We start from the raw sequence: 21,051 nt of genomic DNA on the forward strand, positions 1-21,051 counted from the left end.
ACATTAAAATGTTATTTCCCAAGTAAAATTTCCTCTTTCTAAAAATTATTGTGTATTAGCAAGTCATTAGTTTCTTTTGTTGTTTGATTTTTACTGTTAATTTATCTGGTAATACTAATAGTGAATTATTTTTTCAAGTTGTTATCGAAGGTAGGGTCAAGAGTTTAGGTAATTATCTTTATGTAAACTTAGTTATGATATCGAAAGTGGATTACTATGTATGGAATTTTCTTTCAACTTTAAAATCGTTTTACTCAATGTGTTTATTTTCTTTAGATTTTTCATGATGTAGCTTATAAAGCAAAAGACAGAAATGACCTCTTATCTGGAATTGATGAATTTTTAGATCAAGTGACTGTCCTACCTCCAGGAGAGTGGGACCCTTCCATACGCATAGAGCCACCGAAGAGTGTTCCCTCTCAGGTGAGGACCTTACACAATGCTTCTTTGAGTTCCTTTTTTTAATTTTTCATTAAGCTTTTTCAAGTAGTTTATACATTTTCAAAACTCAAAACTGTGTGAAGAGCTACACCTGGAGAAGTTGTCCCCACCGTGTCGTCTCTGCCATCCCACCCTGTCCCCACCTCTTGCTGGTCATCATTTGCTATTCGTTTCGTGTTATTCTTCCACTTTTTATTCAGTACAGGGAAGTATGAACACGCAGTCTTGTTCTCTCCTCTTTCCTACCAGACGTGAGCATCCTATGTGTAGTGTTCTGCACCTTGCCTTTTTCAGGTAACGGTATTTCCTGGAGGTGTGATGGTAAGAAATGGTAAAATCTTCCTCCTCCTCCTCCGCACAGCTCTGTTGTATTCCAGTGTGGACGCACTGTAGTCTGTCCTGTCCTGGTGCAGGCTGTCTTCAGTCTTTTGCTGTTACAGACCACATCGTAGTGTTCACCTGCCATCTTGGTCTTGGGCAGATGGGTCTGTAGGATAGATTCCCAGGAATAAGATTACTGGCTTACATGGGAATTTACTGACAGTTTTAGCAGATGTTGCCAGAATCTCCTCTTCTTGGGTTGAACTGTTTTGGACTCATTTTGGTGATGAATGAGAACGCCTATTTCCGTACAGCCTCACCAGCATGGTGTCTTGTCAGACTTTTGGATATTTGTCAGTATTATATGTATCCTTATCTTAACTGTATCAAGCATTTTAATGTGATTTTAATTTGTATTTCTGTAATTAGTGAAGTTGAGTATTCCTGAATATTTGTTGTTCATCACCCTCCACCAACTTTTTTTTAACATTTGAATTATTCATTGATCCTTTTGCGTTTATCATGATGTACTATGTAGAGAATGCCTACAGTTCATCTTTTTTCTAGATTGTTGTCTGTTTGTCCCAGTTTATTAAAAAATTAAGCATTTTTCTGTTTCTTTGGTGATGTTGTCTTTATCATTTACTAAATTTCCATATTCATTCAGGTCTGTTTCTGGGATTTCTTTTCCATTGATTGGTCTAGGCATGGACCACGTACACACTTTAATTTCTGAGAGTTTTTGGTATATTTTAATATCTGATAGATCTGCATTCATTCTTGACCTCTCTCTTACTCTTGTTTTTCTGAATTTGTTTGGTCATCTTTGCATATTTATTTTCATACGAGCTTTGAAATCAACTTTCTGTTTACAGAAATAAAGTGTAATTTTTAAAAAATTGTGATGGAAATTAAATTTCTAAATGAACTGAGGGAAAGTTGAAATCTTTTCAAGAACATGGTATATCTTTCCCCAGTTGTTCTCCTGACTATTTTCAAGTCAGTTTTTGTGTCCTTAAGGAATGTTATAAAATTCTCCTTATGGGCACCTTACACTCCTCTTGGTGAGTGTGTACATAAGTCTTTTATCTTTGTTTCTATTATAATTGAGGTCTTTGTTCCATTATATTGCCTGTTGCTTTTATATATATGTATATGTATGAAGGCTATTGGTTATTGTATATTTCTTTTGTATCCTGCTGCCTTCCTCAATTCTTTTATTGTGTATAGTCATGTGGTCTCCAATAAAAGATAATACTATTCATTTTCTAACTCTTACACCTTTAACATGTTTTCTCTTGTCTAATGGTATTGACTAAAATCTCTAATAGTTTTACATAGTAGTTGACTTTAAAGGGCCTTTCTTAATTTTTTCATAATTGTAGTCAAAGTCATTAGTGTTTCTCTTATTAAGTTACTATCATTGGTGCCAAAATACATATTTTATCATATTAAGAAAATACCCTAATTTATGTTTTATTGAATTTTTTAATATAAGTGAATGTTGAATTTTGTCAAAGGGCTTTTTAGCATCTCTGGAGATGATCATATGAATTTTACTTACCAGTTATTATGGTAAATCATATTAATAGGTTCTTTAATTTGAAGACACTCTTGTATTGTTAGAATAACCCAGCTTAGGCTTTGAAGTGTCTGTAGTCTTTGTCTAATGTTTTATTTAAGTTGCTTCCATCTCCATTTGTAAGTAGATTGATCTATAGATTTTTGTGCAGTCTTTACATTTTGGTATCATCATTAAACTTGTTTCATAAAAACAGATTTGTAAGTTTTCCTTTTTGTGTGCTCTTTAAGTGGCTTAGAATACTTTGATTCTAGAAGTTTGCAAGATTTTTTAGTAGAATTTCCTGAGCTTGACTCTTATATGGTAGACTTCAACAGCTTATTATTTCTTCTGTGGAAATTGGTTTGTGTAAGCATTCTCTTTTTTCTGGAATCAGTTTTGGTAAGTTATATTTTCCTAGAAAATGACCTATTTTCCTGATTTTTGGTGTCAATTTTGGGAAATTTTTTTTTTAAGTATAGTACCCATTTTATCAAGGTTTTTCATTTAGTTGCACAGGGTTGTGCTGTGTAGTCTCTCCCCCTCTCACTGTATATTTTTATCTTGTATATAAATAAAATTTGTGACTTTGCCCCCTTGTCATATCTTTGGTTGTATATTAGCTGATATTTAATCATATTGTTCTAATAGAGCAACTTTTAATATTTATTTCAGTTCTCCTTTTTAAAAAAGTATATTGTGTTTTGTAACTCAGCTTCTGCATTTAGCTGTTTTATTCCTTTCACTTTCCTTCAGGAAAGACTTTTTTTTCACATTTGGTGAATTAAATGCTTAATACATTTATTTTTGTCCTTTCATTTTTCTTAATGTAAGAGCTGCTTTGTTTTCTTGAGTGATGCTTTTGCTGTATTGCATCAATTGTGACGTACAGTATTTTCATTAGATTTGTTTTGTGGGAGTTCAGTAATTTTGTTTCCTCTTTCCCCTTTGAACTGTGATATAAGTTAGTTTTAATCTTGACATTTTCAAATGGTAGTTTTAGGATTATAGGTAAGTCGTGCTACTTTGTAAATACTGAACATGTGACCCAGGGAGTTCACTGCTGTGATTGATCTGGGGGTGGCCCTGGGATGAACACACCCCCACCCCATGTTTTTTTCTCCCCATCCCTCTTCTTTCCTCTCTCTGTCTCCCTTCTCTCTGTCCCTCTGTTGCTCTATTCCCACTTCACCTCTCCCCCAACCCACTTTTTTTTTGGTCCAGTAACCTCTGACCTTTGGAGGTAGCAAAACTTGCTCCCTGAGGAGGAGAGTATCTTTTATCATGAGAATAGTACTCTTGAGTTTGTAATAAAACATAGTAGGGAATTCATTTTTATGAAAATTTATTTGATGACTCATGCTACTTACATCTTAAGGGAAGTATTTAATAAGAAAAAATGGCATTTACTTTTTTTCTTAATGTAAAGTATAAAGTATATTTTTTCACTAGTGAACATGAATAAGGATTTAAAATTTTAGTTGAAGAGATGTTTTATTGGATTTTTATGTCCCTGTTGCTGAGTAGTAATTTTCAATGATGTGTGTGAGTGTTCTATAGTGTATTTGATGTTAGATTATAAAATGAAAAATGCCAGTTTAAATTTGAAATATTAACAGAGACAAATTTTAGATTCTGTTTCAAAGTGCAGTGTCTTTAGAGTGGAAGTTGATACTAGGAAGCATTTTTTTTTTTCGAGGAGTACTGGTTAGACATATAATCAATGGGAGAGCTCATGTTCCCTTTAACAAAGATGCTATTTTGGCTTCCTTAAAACGGGATTCTGAAAGGTGTGTGTGTTGTTGTTTTTCTTTTTTTGTGAAATGCAGGAAAAGAGAAAGATTCCTGTATTTCCCAATGGATCTGCCCCCAGCTCGGGCGACGCCCCGAAGGAGGCAGCACACCACGCGGGGCCCGAGCTCCAGAGGACTGGACGGTGGGTACAGACGCTGCTTCCGTGCGGGTGTCTCTTGGGGGTAGAGACTGATGTGATGGACAAGGCAGAGACATGCTTTTGCTTTCCAAGTGTTTGGAAACTAAGTTTGTCTAGTATTTTTCCATATTTTAAAAAAAAAGTGTATTGTTTTCATAGGTATATAATGTTAAGGATAATTACTATGCATTTAAAAATAGTTTACTAGAATATATTGGGTTCTGTATACTAGGATTTAATTTAAAACAGAAACATTATGCAGCATATGTTAAGAATGCTGTAGTTCTGTAGTAGGTTAATATAATTGGCTGTACAGAAGATTTCTTGAGAAAGCATGGCGCCCTATTGCCATTCTCATAGAAAGTCAGAACGATGGGAACAGAGAGAAATCGCAGCCATTGTGTCGTGTGTGCAGAGATGTAAAACTCTTCCGTGAGCAGCATACCATGAGATGATGTAAAATCAGGCAGACAAGCATATAATCTCTGGAAACCTAGTTAGAAAAATTGTTGCAGAAGTTAATTCTTGGGATAAAAAAATAGAAATATTTTCAGGTACAAACATTGTCTTAGAATTTTTTGTAGAGATAGAAAAATACCGTGGTATTGCCATAGTCTAGAAGAAAGCATGTGGATAGTGATACTGTTTGCCCATTGGTGCTCCCTATGAGCTAAAGATCTTGGATCTTAAATAGTAGTAGTCTCTGAATATACTAGAGTAAACCTCTGCCCCCATGCAAAAGGTGCTCATTTGAGTTATTGGTATTGTTACTTCTTCAAACTGAGGTAGGGTTAGTCACTAACAAGTACATAGTCAGGCCCCTACTGATCATGTTACCTGAGACTCACATATAAATTTTTGACGTGATGATATAGTTTCATTAGTTTATCATTGGCACCATTTTTATTACAAGTTGGCACCCTTTCCTTTGTAGATTTTTTAGTCCCATTGCTGTCGTATTTATAGGATAACTTCTTCCAGCTGTCAGTGTATGTTTAGGTTCATTTCAGTGTTAACTTTGGAAACAACTAGAATGGTAAAGTTTGAAACGTCTAGAGCGAGAGTCCCCAGCCCTGGCCCTGGTCCATGGCCCATGAGGGCCCAGGCCTCAGAGCCGGGGGAGCGGCGGGTTTACAGCTGCCCCCCGCCCCTCACATCCTCCCAGTCTGTGGAAAAAGTGTCTTCCATGAAACTGGTCCCTGGTGCCAGTAAGGTTGAGGAATGCTGATCTCAAGCATTTGAAAGCATAATATTAACTTTTTTGGTGTATTTTTCTGCAGTAGGGATTTAAATGATTATGTATTTTATAGAATTACTGGTTTGTCACCAGTATTTACTGAGTATCTGCTGCTTCCCAGGCAGTATTCTAAACCCTGGATAGAATAGCAGTGAATAAGACAAGGTCCCTGCTCCTCACAGAGCTTGTTTTGTAGTGGAGTGCTTTCAGATCAGGTGTATCCAAAAGTCTGATTGAAGAAACACTGAAATGAGAAGGATCTGATGTACAAATATAGATTTAAATTTACTAATTTAAACATCTTTGTTTTATTAATATGCACACTGGTTTGACTACATATACAGTAAATTACACACACTGAAATAGTTTTTAGACTTTTTTCTAGACCAAATATTTATGTGTTTGGAGTATTAATTTTAAAAGTAAAATTATTTAATTCACTACGGAGTGAACCTAAGCACAGGTACTTACTAAAGGGCATTTGGGGACTTATGATTTATATTATAATTGCATTCCTGATATTTCTCACACTTGCCTTTAAGATTTATAATGTAGATAATGATTAATAGCATTGCTTACACACATTTTCATAAATGGGCTGTTAGGTTTTATTTATTTTTATTGTACGTTTCCTTGCACATTTGTGTTTGATATTGTATTTACTTATATAAGTCGTTTGCCTGTAGTCTTTTCAGTATATAGTCTGTAAGATATAGATGCTGTGTCTCCTTTAATTTAGTGAGATCTACCTTTCTGCTGTCAGTGGACTAGATTAAATGAGTGTGTCTTCTAAAATTTGTACCATTATTTAAATAGGATATTAATTTTTATTGACAAATGCTAGGCACCAGCAGTTTTATGTAGCCCATAGTTTTAGTGTGAACAGCCAGAATCCTCTAGTGTACAGTTTGACGAGTTTCATCTCACCTATTTAGGCTTTTTGGTGGTTTGATACTTGACATCAAAAGGAAAGCACCTTTTTTCTTGAGTGACTTCAAGGATGCATTAAGTCTGCAGTGCCTGGCCTCGATTCTTTTCCTATACTGTGCCTGTATGTCTCCTGTAATCACTTTTGGAGGGCTGCTTGGAGAAGCTACAGAAGGCAGAATAGTGAGTACAAAGATTGGTAGCGGCCAGGCTCTTAGCTGCTCAGAGGCAAGTGTCTGTGCATTTGTCTCCCTCTTCCTACTTGTATTTGAAGAGTCTGCCCACAGCATGACTAACCCGCCCCAAAGCAGACTTCCCCCAAAGGTAATGGCTGTGGAAAGCATGGGGGAGCCATTTGAACAGGAGAAGATGCACAGTTGAGGTAAAAAAAAAAAAAAAAGAAAAGTTTTTCATGGCTTGCTGGATGAATGGTTTTATCAATTGAGTAAAAGGCTTGTATTGTCTTGGTGGGGGGAGAGTGGGTGGGGGTGTTCAGATGAACTGAACTCGTCCCGGTGGGTCGTGGGTGGGAGAATTCACTGGGGGCACGGGGTGGGTGCTCTGTGACTTTCAGGGCATCATAGGACTAGTTAGAGCCATGTGATTACCAGTAACTCGTCTGCCCTGGTGGGTCCACCAGGCAGACCATTGGGAAGAAGGGAGCATAATTATGGACAATGGTGGATTTTGAAGCGGTGTTTAATTTTGCTGTTACTAAACTTGTGTGAAAGTTGTCCAAAGTGTTAACTGGAAAGTATAACTGAAAACTACATCTGTATATTGCCATGACTAGAATGAAAGCTTTTATGTTTTGTTCTGGATAATACCATACTGGGGCTGTGATTACAGAGCCGCACCTGCTGCTGTGTGAAACTGAGAAAGTGTTTTTTGTTGCTGTTTATATACATTTTAATGGCATTTAAGTGAGACAGTTTGTGATTCCTAAGTGTATTTTGTTTAATGATATTTACTCCTTGGAGAAAGTTTATCTTTTATAGATCTTAGGCTTTGTAAAAACCAACCAAACCTAAAGTAGTAATAATTGCTTAATTCAAGTGTTTCATAAGCTGAACATGAGGTAAACCTGACAACTGAAATTTCCTTTCAACTCAGTTTCCTTTTGGTTATTTAGACTCATTTACATTATTCTTTTCTATTATTATACCAGATATATATCTATTTAGTAAGCTGCTTAAAGCAGCTGTCACAAGTGGTATGTGTATTTCTGCCGGTCCCCAAGGACGTGTGTCTTGTCTGTTACCGTCACGGAGATGCTGCTTCTTCCCCTTGGACTGTCACTCACTGGCTCCCCACCTCATCCTGCTCTTTAGTACCCCATGTGTGTGGTAGCACTCTAGACGTTGCAGGAGCATGGACACGGGTAAGACACGGGCATGTGTCTTCTGTCCTCTGGGGCCTAAGTGAGAGGAAGATGAGACAGTGTACATGCAGTTCCTGTGTCGTGGTGTGCTGGGCGGCACACCAGTGAGAGGAAGGAAGACCTATAGAAGCAGAGAAGTTAGAAGGATTGTGGAGGGACCTGATACGGAGACGATGTGTTTCTTTTCAGGTGCTTTATTGGAGTTTGAGGTAAAAGTGGAGACGTTAGGAAGTGTAGATCCAGAGTTTCTAGAGTGGTAGGAAAGAAATACAGAGTGGGAAGCTGAGATAGATGAAGTTAGCACTTTAAAGGGAGAGGAGAAGTGGGAAGTTATCCCCATTTATGGATCAGAAGAAGGAGGGGAGTGAGGAGAAAGTGGCCCAGCAGATTAGACATGGGCACAGCCTGAGCTTTGAATGAGAAATCTGGACGGTATAACTTTGCAGAGACCAAATCAGAGGTAGAGAAAGCAGCGACAGCAGCAGGGGCTGCCCCGCGCCCTGCAGTGGAGGGGCTGAGGGGGTGCCGAAGGCGGGCTTCTGCTGGGTGGCATGGAGACTGAATGTGGGCTGGGGGAGGCAGCAGAGTGGGGCTGTGATTTCTCTAGGGAAAGATGGGCTTCGGTTTGGCAGTGAAGATAGAAATGGTTTAAAACTGGGGAAAAAGTAGATCTGGGTATAGGAACTAGTGAATGTGGCAGTGAGGGGAAGGGTAAGAAAGGTCTCCACCTGGCAGAGTCTGCTTTTTCCACACAGCACTGGTGGGGGGAGTTCATTCTGTCTGTGCCCCTCGGCCTCTCCACACCCCCAACCCACCCCACCCCCCAGCCATTAGCATTTCTTTATCTGCCATCTCCTTGTTTCTGTTTCCCTGCTTTCTATTTCTGGGTGATGTTTAGACATTTTTTCCCTTTGATTTGAGCTCTAAATATGCATACTGTAATTGAACCAAGGATTTTTATAACAGCTTATCAGTGTCTTCTAGGACAGTCTTTTTTGTCTGTGGGCAAGAAAACACATTTATCTCATACAACTCATAAATATATTGTTAACATGAACTCTTCTTCATTTTGCCAAAAGTGGAGTCTGTATGTGGGTTTGATCCTGTTTTTATACTAAGAGTTGAGTGTCTCATTTGCGACATAACTGTTTCTGCTGTGAGTTTGATTCTGACACGCTGTTAGTACTGATGTTGAGAGCTGCTACCGTTTGTTGAGTGCATCCCAGATGCCAGACTCTGTTCCTGCTGGTGTTTTCAGAAACACTGCTTCATTAAGCTCTCCTGACTTTCATCACCCACATTCAAAGATGAGGAAAGTTGGGCTGGGTGAGTTTGAGATGTGGCCGTGGTTCAGCAGCTCACGGCTCGCAGGAGGCGGTCTGCTTCCTCAGATCTGGTCCCCTGGAGCCCTGATCTCTGCTCGCTGCTTGCTGCCTCCAGGTCCAGGAGGGCTGTCTCTCACAAGTGCCTTCTCTTTGCTTTCCTAATGCTAGGCTTTCCCTTTTCCTGGTCATGTATTCCAGTTGACCTTAATGTTTGTGAATGGAAACTGTTTTCTTTCAGCCCCCACCTCCCTGTAGTGGCAGAGTCTACACATTTTCCCAACTCATGACCTAATCAGTTAGGGTGTGACATTGGTGGTGAAATAAAACTGGCCTACTAGCTTTTAAGATTTTTCTGAGTCTTTCATTTTATCATTTTAACCCAACTTTAATGGGTTTTCCTTTTCTATGGTTTCCAGGAGATTTTTCATTTATTTGTGTTAAGCATTTCATTTTTTATATTTATTGGTTAAGCCAGTCATATTAGAATAATTTCTTTAAAATGTGTGGGAAATTGTCTTTGGAAATCAATTTGAGAATGATAGGACCATGTGATGATGTCTTGGTCATCTATTTGAAGGAGTAGATTTTTTTTGGAACACATGGTATCAAACACTGCAAATACTTTTTATTTTCTTAAATGAACTATTTTGACATACCAAAATACTGAAATAATATATGCATCTTTGTCCTCACCACGGGCTTCAGAAGGAAATCATGTTATATAGAGGGGGTTGAAGCCTCTTGTGTCTGTCTTCCATGTACCCCACTCTCCTTGCCTCCCACAGTGTTGAGCTTTAAATTAAGGTTGATTGCAAAAGTTCACCTCTAGTATGCTAAAACAAAACAATTTTGTAGTGTATTTAAAATGTTTTTAATTTTCCTTATTTAAATGTTAAGTTTGAGATTTAAAGTTGCATTTGCTGTATTTTTTTAAACCACTTGATTAATATTTTTATTTTTCAGGTGTCTTACATGTACTACAGTAGGTTAGAGATATGTTCACGATGTATTACTTTTATTCGTTTCTTCTTTCCTTAAACAGAGTGCAATAGAGTCTCTTTTTGGAGCGTCATTAACTGGGATTGCCTACTCGTTGTTTGCTGGGCAACCTCTCACAATATTGGGGAGCACAGGTCCAGTTTTAGTGTTTGAAAAAATTTTATTTAAATTCTGCAGGTATGTAATAGCTATCCACTTTTCACATGTGTTTACGTAAGTGTATAGTGTATATATATATATATTATTGTATTAACTTTAAAAGTTCTTTGTGTATTTATTAATAGCTGGAAAAGAGGATCTGATCAGTATATATATATATTTTTTCAATGTTTTGGGGCTACTGTGTGGCAAACCCTCCTCTGGCTTCTGCTCTCACGCCAGTCACCTTGAGTATAAAGTCCGTGGATTTGAATTCTGATAAGCATGTCACGTGGGGGACAATAAAAATCTTTTGTGTTAGCAGATTTCAGCCTAGTAAGAAGGTGTTAAATCTGAATTAGGTATTGTACAGTATGCCGGTCTTACTAGGAAGTTTAGGAAGAGGTGCGTCTAGAAGGCGGATGCTGGCTCTGCCAGGCAGCGGGTGGGGGGTGTTCATGCACGGGGTCAGTGCAGGCCGCTGGCCCATGGCCTCAGAATCTGACCCAGCAGTACTGTCCCTTTGGTGAGAGCAATGCAGCTGGATGTTTAACCTGGAACAACTTGGTGCTGTTACATGTTTGATTCATCTAATTCCTCTTGTTCTGGTTCTTTCTTTCCTGAACAAGCTGATTCTGATCTGGCATGATACGCACATAAATAGAGAATGTAGTGGCCTGACCTGTTTTAGACTCACTTATTTGAAACTGAGTTGGAAAATGAGTCATGCTGGTGGTGGCGGAGCTAGTGGTGGTGAAGGTGTGACGGCGGGGCAGGGGTGTGGCCGCTGTGTTCACACTGGGGCCCTGGGTCTGCAGAGAGAGCAGCGCACATCCAGGTGTCCTGGAGGCCGGTGTCTGTCGCTTATGCCTCATAACTGGTTTCTAAAGTGAGCTCTTTGTTTTTAAGTACATATTGCCTGGTAGGTTTTCGCTGTAAAACTTTTGTATAAGTAAAATATAACCGTTAAGTCTAATAACAAGCTAGTCTTGAGTTGAAGCAAAAAAAAGCACATAGAGCTTTCTCTAGTCATTATTTTGTTATTCTGTAATAAGCTGTCTTTAGAAATGTCATGTGTTTGTTCTTACTGCTTATTGTGGAAATTTTAAGTACCAGTACTGTTTGGCATGTATATGTTGATCGTGTCCACATTTATTTTTCTTCCCAAACAGAGATTACCACCTTTCCTATCTGTCTCTGAGAACCAGTATTGGTCTATGGACTTCTTTCTTGTGCATTGTTTTGGTTGCAACAGATGCAAGCAGCCTGGTGTGTTACATCACTCGGTTCACTGAGGAGGCTTTTGCAGCTCTCATCTGCATCATATTCATCTACGAGGCTTTGGAGAAGCTCTTCCATTTAGGAGAAACATATGCATTTAATATGCACAACAATTTAGAGGAACTGACCAGCTACTCGTAAGTGTTTCTATTTCCCCTAATATTAAAATGTATTTTTGCAGACGTTTCAGAGCAAAAGAAAACAGATTTTTTTTTTTTTTGCAACGTGATGCTCACTGTATATCAAGCTATAACTACCCAACTGGCAATATGGAGGTTGACTTGTTTGTTACAGGTGAGATCTTACCAAAGCACTCAGTGGACATAAATGTGACTGAACAAATTCAGTCACTGTTATTCCATGAAACTATTGGTCCAGGTGTGTATATTTTTGGTTTCATATTTAAATTGGATCGGCCAATTTAAGTTCAGTTGTTTGGCAACTGCCCACCGTATATTTAAATATTCATGTTGTGCGTTTTCATTAATTTTTGTGGATGTTATTTTAAAATATAATTTCAGTATACTGTTGTATGCTATTTAGTGGATTATTTTCTTTGTGATAAAGCATGAAATGAAAATATTTTAAGACTCAAAAAATGGGATTTGAGAAGTAATTATAATAGTTGCAAAGGGTTGGCAGACACTTAAACGTCACGAAGGTTATTAAAGCGACATGTTCTGAGGTGGATGCCTGTATTTGCTGTCCTGCGTACAGTTCATGTGAGCTTGAGCCTGCATTTGGTGAACTTTCACGGAGGAAGGTGGTGACCAAAACCCTTCCTCCTCCTGCCCCCGCCCTGTGCTCCCGCGTCACACTTCTCCTCCCCCTCTGTCCTCCACACTCTCGGCTTTGATGGACAGAGGACGGAGGAGTCTGCAGCTTCCTGTAAGATATTGACCTGTTTGAAAATATTAGCGACACTTTGATACCAGGTCTATTTTGTGTCATCTTTGTTCTCAAACTATTTTTTTTAACATAAATTTTTGTCTTCTCTCTTTCCCTGTTACTCTGATTTTTAAGAAGTGTGAGCATGATTTTCACAGCTCGTGACAGCGGTTACAGCATTGTTTCTGTGTGTGCAAGTCCTTTGTTCAGCTGACATTTTGTGGCAGACACTGTGTTGAGTGTTGCTTAATATTCGTATCAGTGTTAGTCATTATGTCTTTGTGAGTCATTCGTATCATAGCCCCTTTTGTGTATGAAGAAACTGAGGCTCTTTGAGGTTAAAACTTGACTTGGGTCAAAGAGCTAGTAAATGACAGAGCCTCTGTGAATCCAAAGTCCAGCCTCCCACCTTTTCTCAAACAGCTCATGGTCCAGTTGAGAATATTTTTGTTTGTTCTGTTCATTTTTTGAATCAATATTCAGAGATTTGTTTTCTCATGTGTGGGTTTCTAGCTTTTTCAAGCAAGTCAGATAGTTCTGGGTATGAACTGAATTCTGATTAGTTTGACTCTCCTAGTCCTGCCCTGAAAAATGATGTTTTACCCATTACTTTAAGGGTGACTCTTAAGATGAATAAAGGAATTGCTAGAATTCGTGGGATTAACAAGAGTAGAAGTTGTACTGGTTCCCGGTGCCTGTTGTGTGTGTGGGCACTGGGGCGGCAGCAGCTCCATGGGGTTAAGTGATGAGATTCATTGGAGGCTGACCATGTTAAATATGGTGTCTTCCCAGATTTTTAAAGAAAATAGTTCTGCCCCAAGGGATGTGTCCAACTAGTTCCATTAAGTAAGCATTTTCTTTGTTTTATTTATGTAAACCAAACTTCATTCCGTTCCATTGTTTCTGAAATGTTTTCACTTTTTTCCCCATGCATTATAACGTGGAATAAGGAAGTTAAAAACCACTCCACTGTGTGACTGATTTAACACAGTATAAACATGAAGTTCAGAATCCTTAAAACTGTATCCAATTCTCATTTCTCAGATGTGTGTGTGTTGAGCCTTCTAACCCTGGCAATGAAACGCTGAAGATGTGGGAGAAAAATAATGTGACAGCCCGTGACATTCCCTGGGGGAACCTCACTGTGTCTGTGAGTATAAATGAAGCGAAGGCTGGTGCAAACAATTAACCTTGTTCTTGAGCTTTTTCTGAGTAAAATGAAGTGAAAGTCTCTCAGTTGTGTCCGACTCTTTGCGACCCCATGGACTATACAGGCCAGAATACTGGAATGGGTAGCCTTTCCCTTCTACAGGGGATCTTCCCAACCCAGGGATCCATCCCAGGTCTCCCGCATTGCAGGCGGATTCTTTTTACCAGCCGAGCCACCAGGGAAGCCCAAGAATACTGGAGTGGGTAGCCTATCTGTTCTCCAGTGGATTTTCTCAGCCCAGGAATTGAACTGAGGCCTCTTGCATTGCAGGTGATTCTTTACCAGCTGAGCTACATGGGAAGCCCCTTTCTGAGTAAACCTACGTTTTCTTCTTGATTGGTGGATATTGTTTTTAGAATATAGTGTTGTGTTGACCAAATAGGAATTACCACATTTTTAAAAATCATGTCCTGAAGTGTAGAAGCTGAAAAAAAGTGAAACAGAGATCAAGGGAAGAGAGATCAAGATGGACTATATTTGGCTTCCAGGATACTGAAAAAAAGAAGTGAAAGTGTATTGAACCTGGGTCTTCTGTGTTGCAGGCAGATTCTTTAACATCTGAAAGCACCAGGGAAGCCCTCCAAGATATTAATTATTGGAAAGATGTGAATATGCTTTCGGGTTTCTAGTTCCTCTTGGATTCATAGGCTCATCGGCCTATGGTTGCAGGTCCTGAAGTTAACAGTTCAGCAGCTCGCACTTGTCCTGCTTCTGTTGTTCAGGCTATCTCTCTGGGACCTGCCTATTCAGGAGATCAGGGATGCTCAGATTGAACCTGTTTACCTTGAAGAAACTAGTTTGACTTGAGCACTGGCAGAAAGAAAAGGAAGAAAAGGGTAGAAATGTATAATGAGCACCTACTGGGTACTGAAGACTGTTACACACATATTTTTGTATTTTGTTGGGAAATATTGTCCTAGCCCTAGAGTAGCTGTTTTGGTCACTTCCCAGATTGGGATTTAGAAATAAAGGTGTCCAGTGACGCTAGCAGTATCAGTGAAAACCCACCATCCCCTGAGCTACTCTGGTGCTTTTTATATCATGTAAGCAATTGTAGGTCATTCCTTTCTCTCTTAGGGTGATAGTTAGCTCCTGAGTATGTAGTTGGAGGGATTTCATTTGCAGTGTTATCCCACCGATCATTTACATCTGCGCCGTGCAGTGCAGTCACGTGTCTATATTTAAGTGTACATTAAATAAAATTAAAAGTTGAGTTTCTTGGCTGCACTAGACGTGCTCCAAGTGCCCAGTCCTGTCATGTGACTGACTGCTGGCCAGTTGTATGGGCAGTGTAGATTTATGACATCTTATCAACACGGATGGTTCTGGGGACAGTGTGGACACACAGCACTGTGTCAGTAAGTCATCAGCTTAGAATAATGCTGAACTATTGTATATTGAAAAAGTAATTTTTGTTCTGAAAGAGAGTTAATGCTGCTGCTGCTGCTGCTGCTAAGTCGCTTCAGTCGTGTCCGACTCTGCGACCCCATAGACGGCAGCCCACCATGCTCCCCCGTCCCTGGGATTCTCCAGGCAAGAACACTGGAGTGGGTTGCCATTTCCTTCAGGTTTTCAAATGAAAGTGATTTGTTAAAAAAAATAAAAACAAAAAAACTCATTTCATGTTGAATAGGATGTCTTAGTATTTCAGCTTACTTACATGGTCTGTTCAGTGTGGTTTTTTAGATACCTAATAGGGCCATGTTGAGTTTCTTTGTATAGCTGTAGCTTTTATTTCTATGATCCATGTTGTAAACTGTAGATTACTAAGGTTAGCACATAGAAATTGAGAATAATGGATTCTCCTTTGGCTATTTTTCTTTCAGTAAACCTGATCTGTTATGTTTTGAAAATGAATCTCATTAGAATATAAGTAAAGAGAAAAGGACTTCAGTTGTTTTCATTAATCTCTGCTTGTCTTTCAGTTATTCTTTTCCCTCAAAAGGAAAATCAAGTCAATATATTTCTGTAATTGTGCTATACTATTGATTATATTATTGATTTTATTAATGGAAATATTTCGGTGGTTCACTTTACTGCTTTAATCTCACCTTTAGAAAAGTCAGAAAAAAGTCAAAAAAGCCAAAACAATTTAGTATTATAGCCATCTCTTATTCAGCATTGTAAGGGCAGAGTAGTAATTTTCTGACTTTTGATTTTATTTTAAGCAACTTGTTCAAAAGTAATGGAAAGATAGTAAAATTGCTGACCAAGGATGCAAACAAAATATTTGGGAATTAATACTCAATATGTAAACCTCTCACTAAAGGAAATAAAGAGTTGAAAGAAGGGAGTGTGTGACATAGTAACTTGACAAAATACATTGTTTTATTTCAATGATTTCTAAGAGGCACAGATTTGTCAAATTGTTACCTCTCTGAACTCAAGATGTGTTTTAAAATTGATTGTGTTTTAATGTTGACTTGATGGTGTGTTTTTCTAAGTGAAACAAAATAATGGCGTGTCTTTTGATAAGTAGCATCTTACTTCAGAGAAGTTCCTCGTTAATTTATTGGCTATCTGAGAATCCCCTTTATCCCTCCCTTTTCTGTTTTTCACCCCCTTTTTTCAGGAATGTAAAGTCTACCACGGTACATTTGTAGGATCAGCTTGTAGTCTCCATGGACCTTATATTCCAGATGTGCTCTTTTGGTCCGTCATCTTATTTTTCACAACGTTTTTTCTGTCTTCATTCCTCAAGCAATTTAAGACCAAGCGCTATTTTCCTACCAAGGTAATTGGGGTTTGATTTTGTCGTTCTTGTAATTCTCACGTTTTTAGTTTTCATTTCCTTGATTTGTTTCAAAACAATAAGATATTGTTTGAGGTTAGTAATTTTATGTCAAGTAGCTGTAAGGAAATTATTCACAGTGAAAAGCGTAGCAAACGGACAGGTGAATGTAGGGCGGAGGAGGAGGGTGGGACGAATTGAGAGTAGCATTGACATACACACCACCATATGCAAAACAGAAAGCCAGTGAGAAGCTACAGTATACCACGGGAGCTCAGCTCAGTGCCTGTGAGGACCTAGAGGGGCTGGGTGGGAGGGAGGAAGCCAGTGAGAAGCTACGGTATACCACGGGAGCTCGGCTCAGTGCCCTGTGAGGACCTAGAGGGGCTGGGTGCGAGGGAGGTGTAGGAGGGAGGGGGAGTATGTGTATGCATGGAGTGACTTCACTTCATTTTACAGCAGAAACTAACACAACATTGTAAAGCAATTACATTCGAACAAGATTTTAAAGGTGTGTATTCCCTATCTGAGCTAACAATAGAAAGACAGTGGCATCAAGGGACATGATAGGTAGTTGTGAAATGCGTTTCTTATCTTTTGTAGAAAATATGAGTTATAAATGTGTTTCACTGATGCATCATCACTAATTAAAAACTCATTCACACTTTCTAGTGGCGTATTTAATCTGTAAAAGATATGAATTATTTAGAAAGGACAGTATTTCTGTGTCTATACTAACATAACCCGTTTAACATAGGTGCGATCGACAATCAGTGACTTTGCTGTATTTCTCACCATAGTAATAATGGTTGTAATTGACTACCTTGTAGGAGTTCCATCTCCTAAACTTCATGTTCCTGAAAAATTTGAGGTAAGGATTAAAACACTTGGCTATTTGTTACTGGGAAATACCGAACTGCTTTAAGATACTGCCTCCTAGGTAGTTATTTTTAAAATATGCACATTCTCTGTGAAGAGCTGGTGCTTTGAAAGGAAAGGCTATATATACCTTGCACATATATAAACAATGACAAGATGAACAGAGACAAGTGGACATATTTAGGAAATAAGCAAGAAGGTATCAAATCGAGTCCATCACAGAGAGTGAGTGGAAATACTCATAGTGAGGAGATCAGAGTCATGGAAAATTTTTGACCCTGCTCTCATAGCTGGAGTTGATGATACACTCTCCAGGAGAAAGAAACATTCTTTATTCCTTTGTGAAGAAGTAACTCAAACTTGATTTATAAGAGTAGCAAGGGGATCCTAATTAAAATTTCCAGAAGAGTGATTGATACATCTGACAGTAATTGGAAAGTGTCTTGTAACATTTTTCAGCAGAATCAAGAAAGAATTTTTTTCCACAAGAAAAACGACGCTTAGTCTGAGGAGCCATGAACTCTTTGGTTTCACTGGAACTACAGATGTTTTGTGTAGTTGCTGTTGGTCAGTCACTCAGTCATATCTGACCCTTTGCCGACCCCACAGCCTGCATAATGCAGCGTCTGATAGTTATTTTCCCTTTTAAGTTGGAGATGGTAGGTTTTGAATAGTTTCTGGAAATTTTTAATAGTCAAGGATTTGTGTCATTGCCTATATTTACATTTAACAAATTATATGACTTCTTTGAGAAGCAGAAAATTTAAAGGGGATTAGAAATAATATAACGAAGATAAATCTAGTCTGTTTTCCCTCTCACTGGGGTTAAAAAATAGAATCATTTTTAAAACCTGTGTCCTCCAAAATAGAATACATCGTGGAAAATGATCCTCAATATTTATGATACAAATTTCACCATAAAGATAATTGTTAGTAATGTAATGCATAAGTGAATATAGAATCATTTGGGTAAATAAATGTCTTTTTGCTGCTAAGAGTATAGAAATTAAAAAGTTTGGAGACCTTTGTTTAAAAGCATAGATATTGAGCCACTAAAACTTTTAGGTCATTAGATATGACTATATCTAAGTCATTCTGTGTTTACCAAGTTTTACAAATTGACAAAACTGTGAATTATATTAATGTAATTTCCTGTAATCCTGGTCCCATCTCCTTATTCCGGTTCCAAATATATCTTTGTTACTCATTTATCTAGCTTTGAAGTATAAAACTGAAATCAAGGGTTATTAAATACACTTGGGGAAATAGTTAAGAATATATGCATTATATAGATAAAACATTTTTATCCATGTGCAGTATTGAATGGGAAGCATTATCATGTGTATCAGTGTGGGGAGATGATAATATATGAATTTGAAAATGGTTAGTTTCCCCTTTATATTGACAAATGTTTTCTTGTAGAAAAAAATTGGCTTAATATAAAGGCTAAGTAATAGAAATATGCTTAAATTTCAGCATATCCAATACCCTCCAAGAATGCTAGATTCTTTACAGCTTTAAAAATGTTTCATTATAAAGCAGATTTTATGTTACAGCAGTGAAATATATTAGTATCTGATAAAGTGTCAGGTTTTTGTCAGTCCCTGCTTTGGAAGAACAGTGGTCTGAGGCCCAGTGCAGACTGAGTGCTGACGCTGTCATGGTGACTGGTCTGTAGGATCTTCAAGGCAGTTTATTAATAGTTTTAAGAGTTGACCTAGTAGATTGTCTGACTTCACTTTATATGGAGTGGATAGGCGTGTGTGGGAATGAAACTCTGCTTCACTTACCTATTTCTGCATAACAAATCTCCTAAAACATCATATCCTTAAACAACAGTTCTTTTTGTTCCTAAATCTGTGGCGTTGGCCCTAGGCTGAGGTGGGGTGATCTGGTCTCCTGCTGTGGGATCTTTGGGTGTCTGCTATCTTTACTGCCTCGGTGGGGGCATGTCTGGGAGCTCAGCACAGAGGGCTGAATGAAGGGACTGGTAGCTGCCTCCTACCCCTGTCTCATCATCCTGTGTCTCATCCTCAAGAAAGCTCATCCAGGCTTACTCAAGAGCTTAACCCCGGGGCTCCAGGAGGCTAGAAAAGCAGCAGCAAGGTCTTCCCAGGTCAAGATGCAGGATCACAGGGTCACCATGGCCTTGTTCCCGAGTCCAAGGGGAGAACGCAAATTCTACCTCCAGATGGAGAGAGTGGCTCAGTCACGTGTGCAGGGACCTGCCTCGGGGACAAGAAAATCCCCACTAGCGTCTCTGCAGATAATTCACGACAGAGTCCAGTGTCCAGTTCTTTCCAACCCCTTGGCATTTCCTGAGGGTAGACACAGTCTGTGCTGTTAGAAGAAAACTTTTCTTTCTTCCTTTGAACTTTTCGATGTTTTAACAGCCTACTGATAAAAATAGGGGCTGGATCATAAGCCCCCTGGGAGAGAACCCTTGGTGGACCTTATTAATAGCTGCCATTCCAGCTCTGCTTTGCACCATCCTCATCTTCATGGATCAGCAGATTACAGCGGTCATCATCAACAGAAAGGAGCACAAGTTGAAGGTAATTTTCAGAATGTGTCCCAAGATTTGTTTCTTTGAGTTGGAGGTGGTGAACATTAGTTTCTTCTCTCTTTATGGGTAGTGCAGAATTTGAACCTGAAAGAACAGCATATGCTGACAAATATTCGTGCTGGTTTCCCTTTTCAGAAAGGAGCTGGCTACCACCTTGACCTGCTCGTGGTTGGCGTCATGCTGGGAGTGTGCTCTGTCATGGGACTTCCATGGTTTGTGGCTGCAACCGTGTTGTCCATAAGTCACGTCAACAGCCTGAAAGTGGAATCTGAATGCTCTGCTCCTGGGGAGCAGCCCAAGTTTTTGGGCATTCGTGAACAGCGGGTGACAGGGCTAATGATTTTTATTCTAATGGGCCTGTCTGTGTTCATGACTTCAGTACTAAAGGTAAAATCTCTTTGTTACAATGTTTTAAAACTCTTTTTTTTGTCATAAAATTTATACTTGGTGGTATGAAAATGAAACGTTAAAATATCTAAAATAGTTTCATTTCCTAGAGTTTACTTGGAAAATAATATTTTGGAATGGTGGTTGCCATGGTAGGCATCAGGGTTAGATTGTATCCTTTTGAAAAATAATGTGAAAGGATAGTATTGAAGGCTAGAGATTTGGAAGAAGTTCATCTGTGGCTTAGTTACGATCTAAAAGAAGAATATACCTAGAGAATTTAATAAGCATATTAGAGGAAGTAATATTGAAAGGTGGATGAAACAGTAATTTACTTGAAATGTAAAGAAGATACTGCTATTAATTAGTACATTCTTCTGATGAACTAAATGAGATATAAGTAGTAACACATATCTTTTAGTCACATCTGAGGTTTACTATACATAGTCTACGGAATCTGGTAATTTAACAAAAAAACAGTCATAGCAAACCTAGCTAAGTATATAATCTGGTATTTTTTGTTCATCATGAAAGAGCTCAACTCCATTGTTTTTTTTTGTTTGTAAACTATTTATAAATTACAGTACAAATGTGGAGCATTGTATGCATGTGTGTTAACGAATTAACTAAAAAAACTGTTGTTAGTACTAGAATTCTTTGGCCTTCTTTCATGGAGCCAGCTAATTGGCCAAATATTTGTTGAGTACTTTCTGTACTGTTAGTTACTGAGGAAACAATAACAAATAGGACAGTGTCTACTTTGAAGAATTTGGCAGTCTGGGTGGTGAAACAGATAGACAGATGGGTAGTTTCTTCATGGTGGTGAGTGTCTTGTTACAACAGCAA

The 21,051-nt window shown here is 38.5% G+C and overlaps 1 protein-coding gene across 10 annotated transcripts in view; it reads left to right on the top strand.

Annotated features, from left to right (window-relative positions):
• The window catches only part of SLC4A7 (solute carrier family 4 member 7), a 123,687-nt gene that overhangs the window by 73,739 nt on the left and 28,897 nt on the right, over positions 1-21,051 (top strand). For 9 of the 10 annotated variants that reach the window (XM_027523450.1, XM_027523447.1, XM_027523455.1 and 6 more), the window contains 10 exons: positions 277-423; positions 4,153-4,259; positions 6,429-6,603; positions 10,169-10,302; positions 11,436-11,681; positions 13,477-13,582; positions 16,215-16,376; positions 17,131-17,244; positions 19,646-19,807; positions 19,954-20,205. In XM_027523450.1, the coding sequence (XP_027379251.1) occupies positions 277-423; positions 4,153-4,259; positions 6,429-6,603; positions 10,169-10,302; positions 11,436-11,681; positions 13,477-13,582; positions 16,215-16,376; positions 17,131-17,244; positions 19,646-19,807; positions 19,954-20,205 (1,605 nt within the window). The other variant, XM_027523456.1, reaches the window with a different exon arrangement.

The sequence above is a fragment of the Bos indicus x Bos taurus genome, chromosome 22 (genome assembly GCF_003369695.1).
Source record: "Bos indicus x Bos taurus breed Angus x Brahman F1 hybrid chromosome 22, Bos_hybrid_MaternalHap_v2.0, whole genome shotgun sequence".
NCBI classification, from domain to species: Eukaryota; Metazoa; Chordata; class Mammalia; order Artiodactyla; family Bovidae; genus Bos; species Bos indicus x Bos taurus.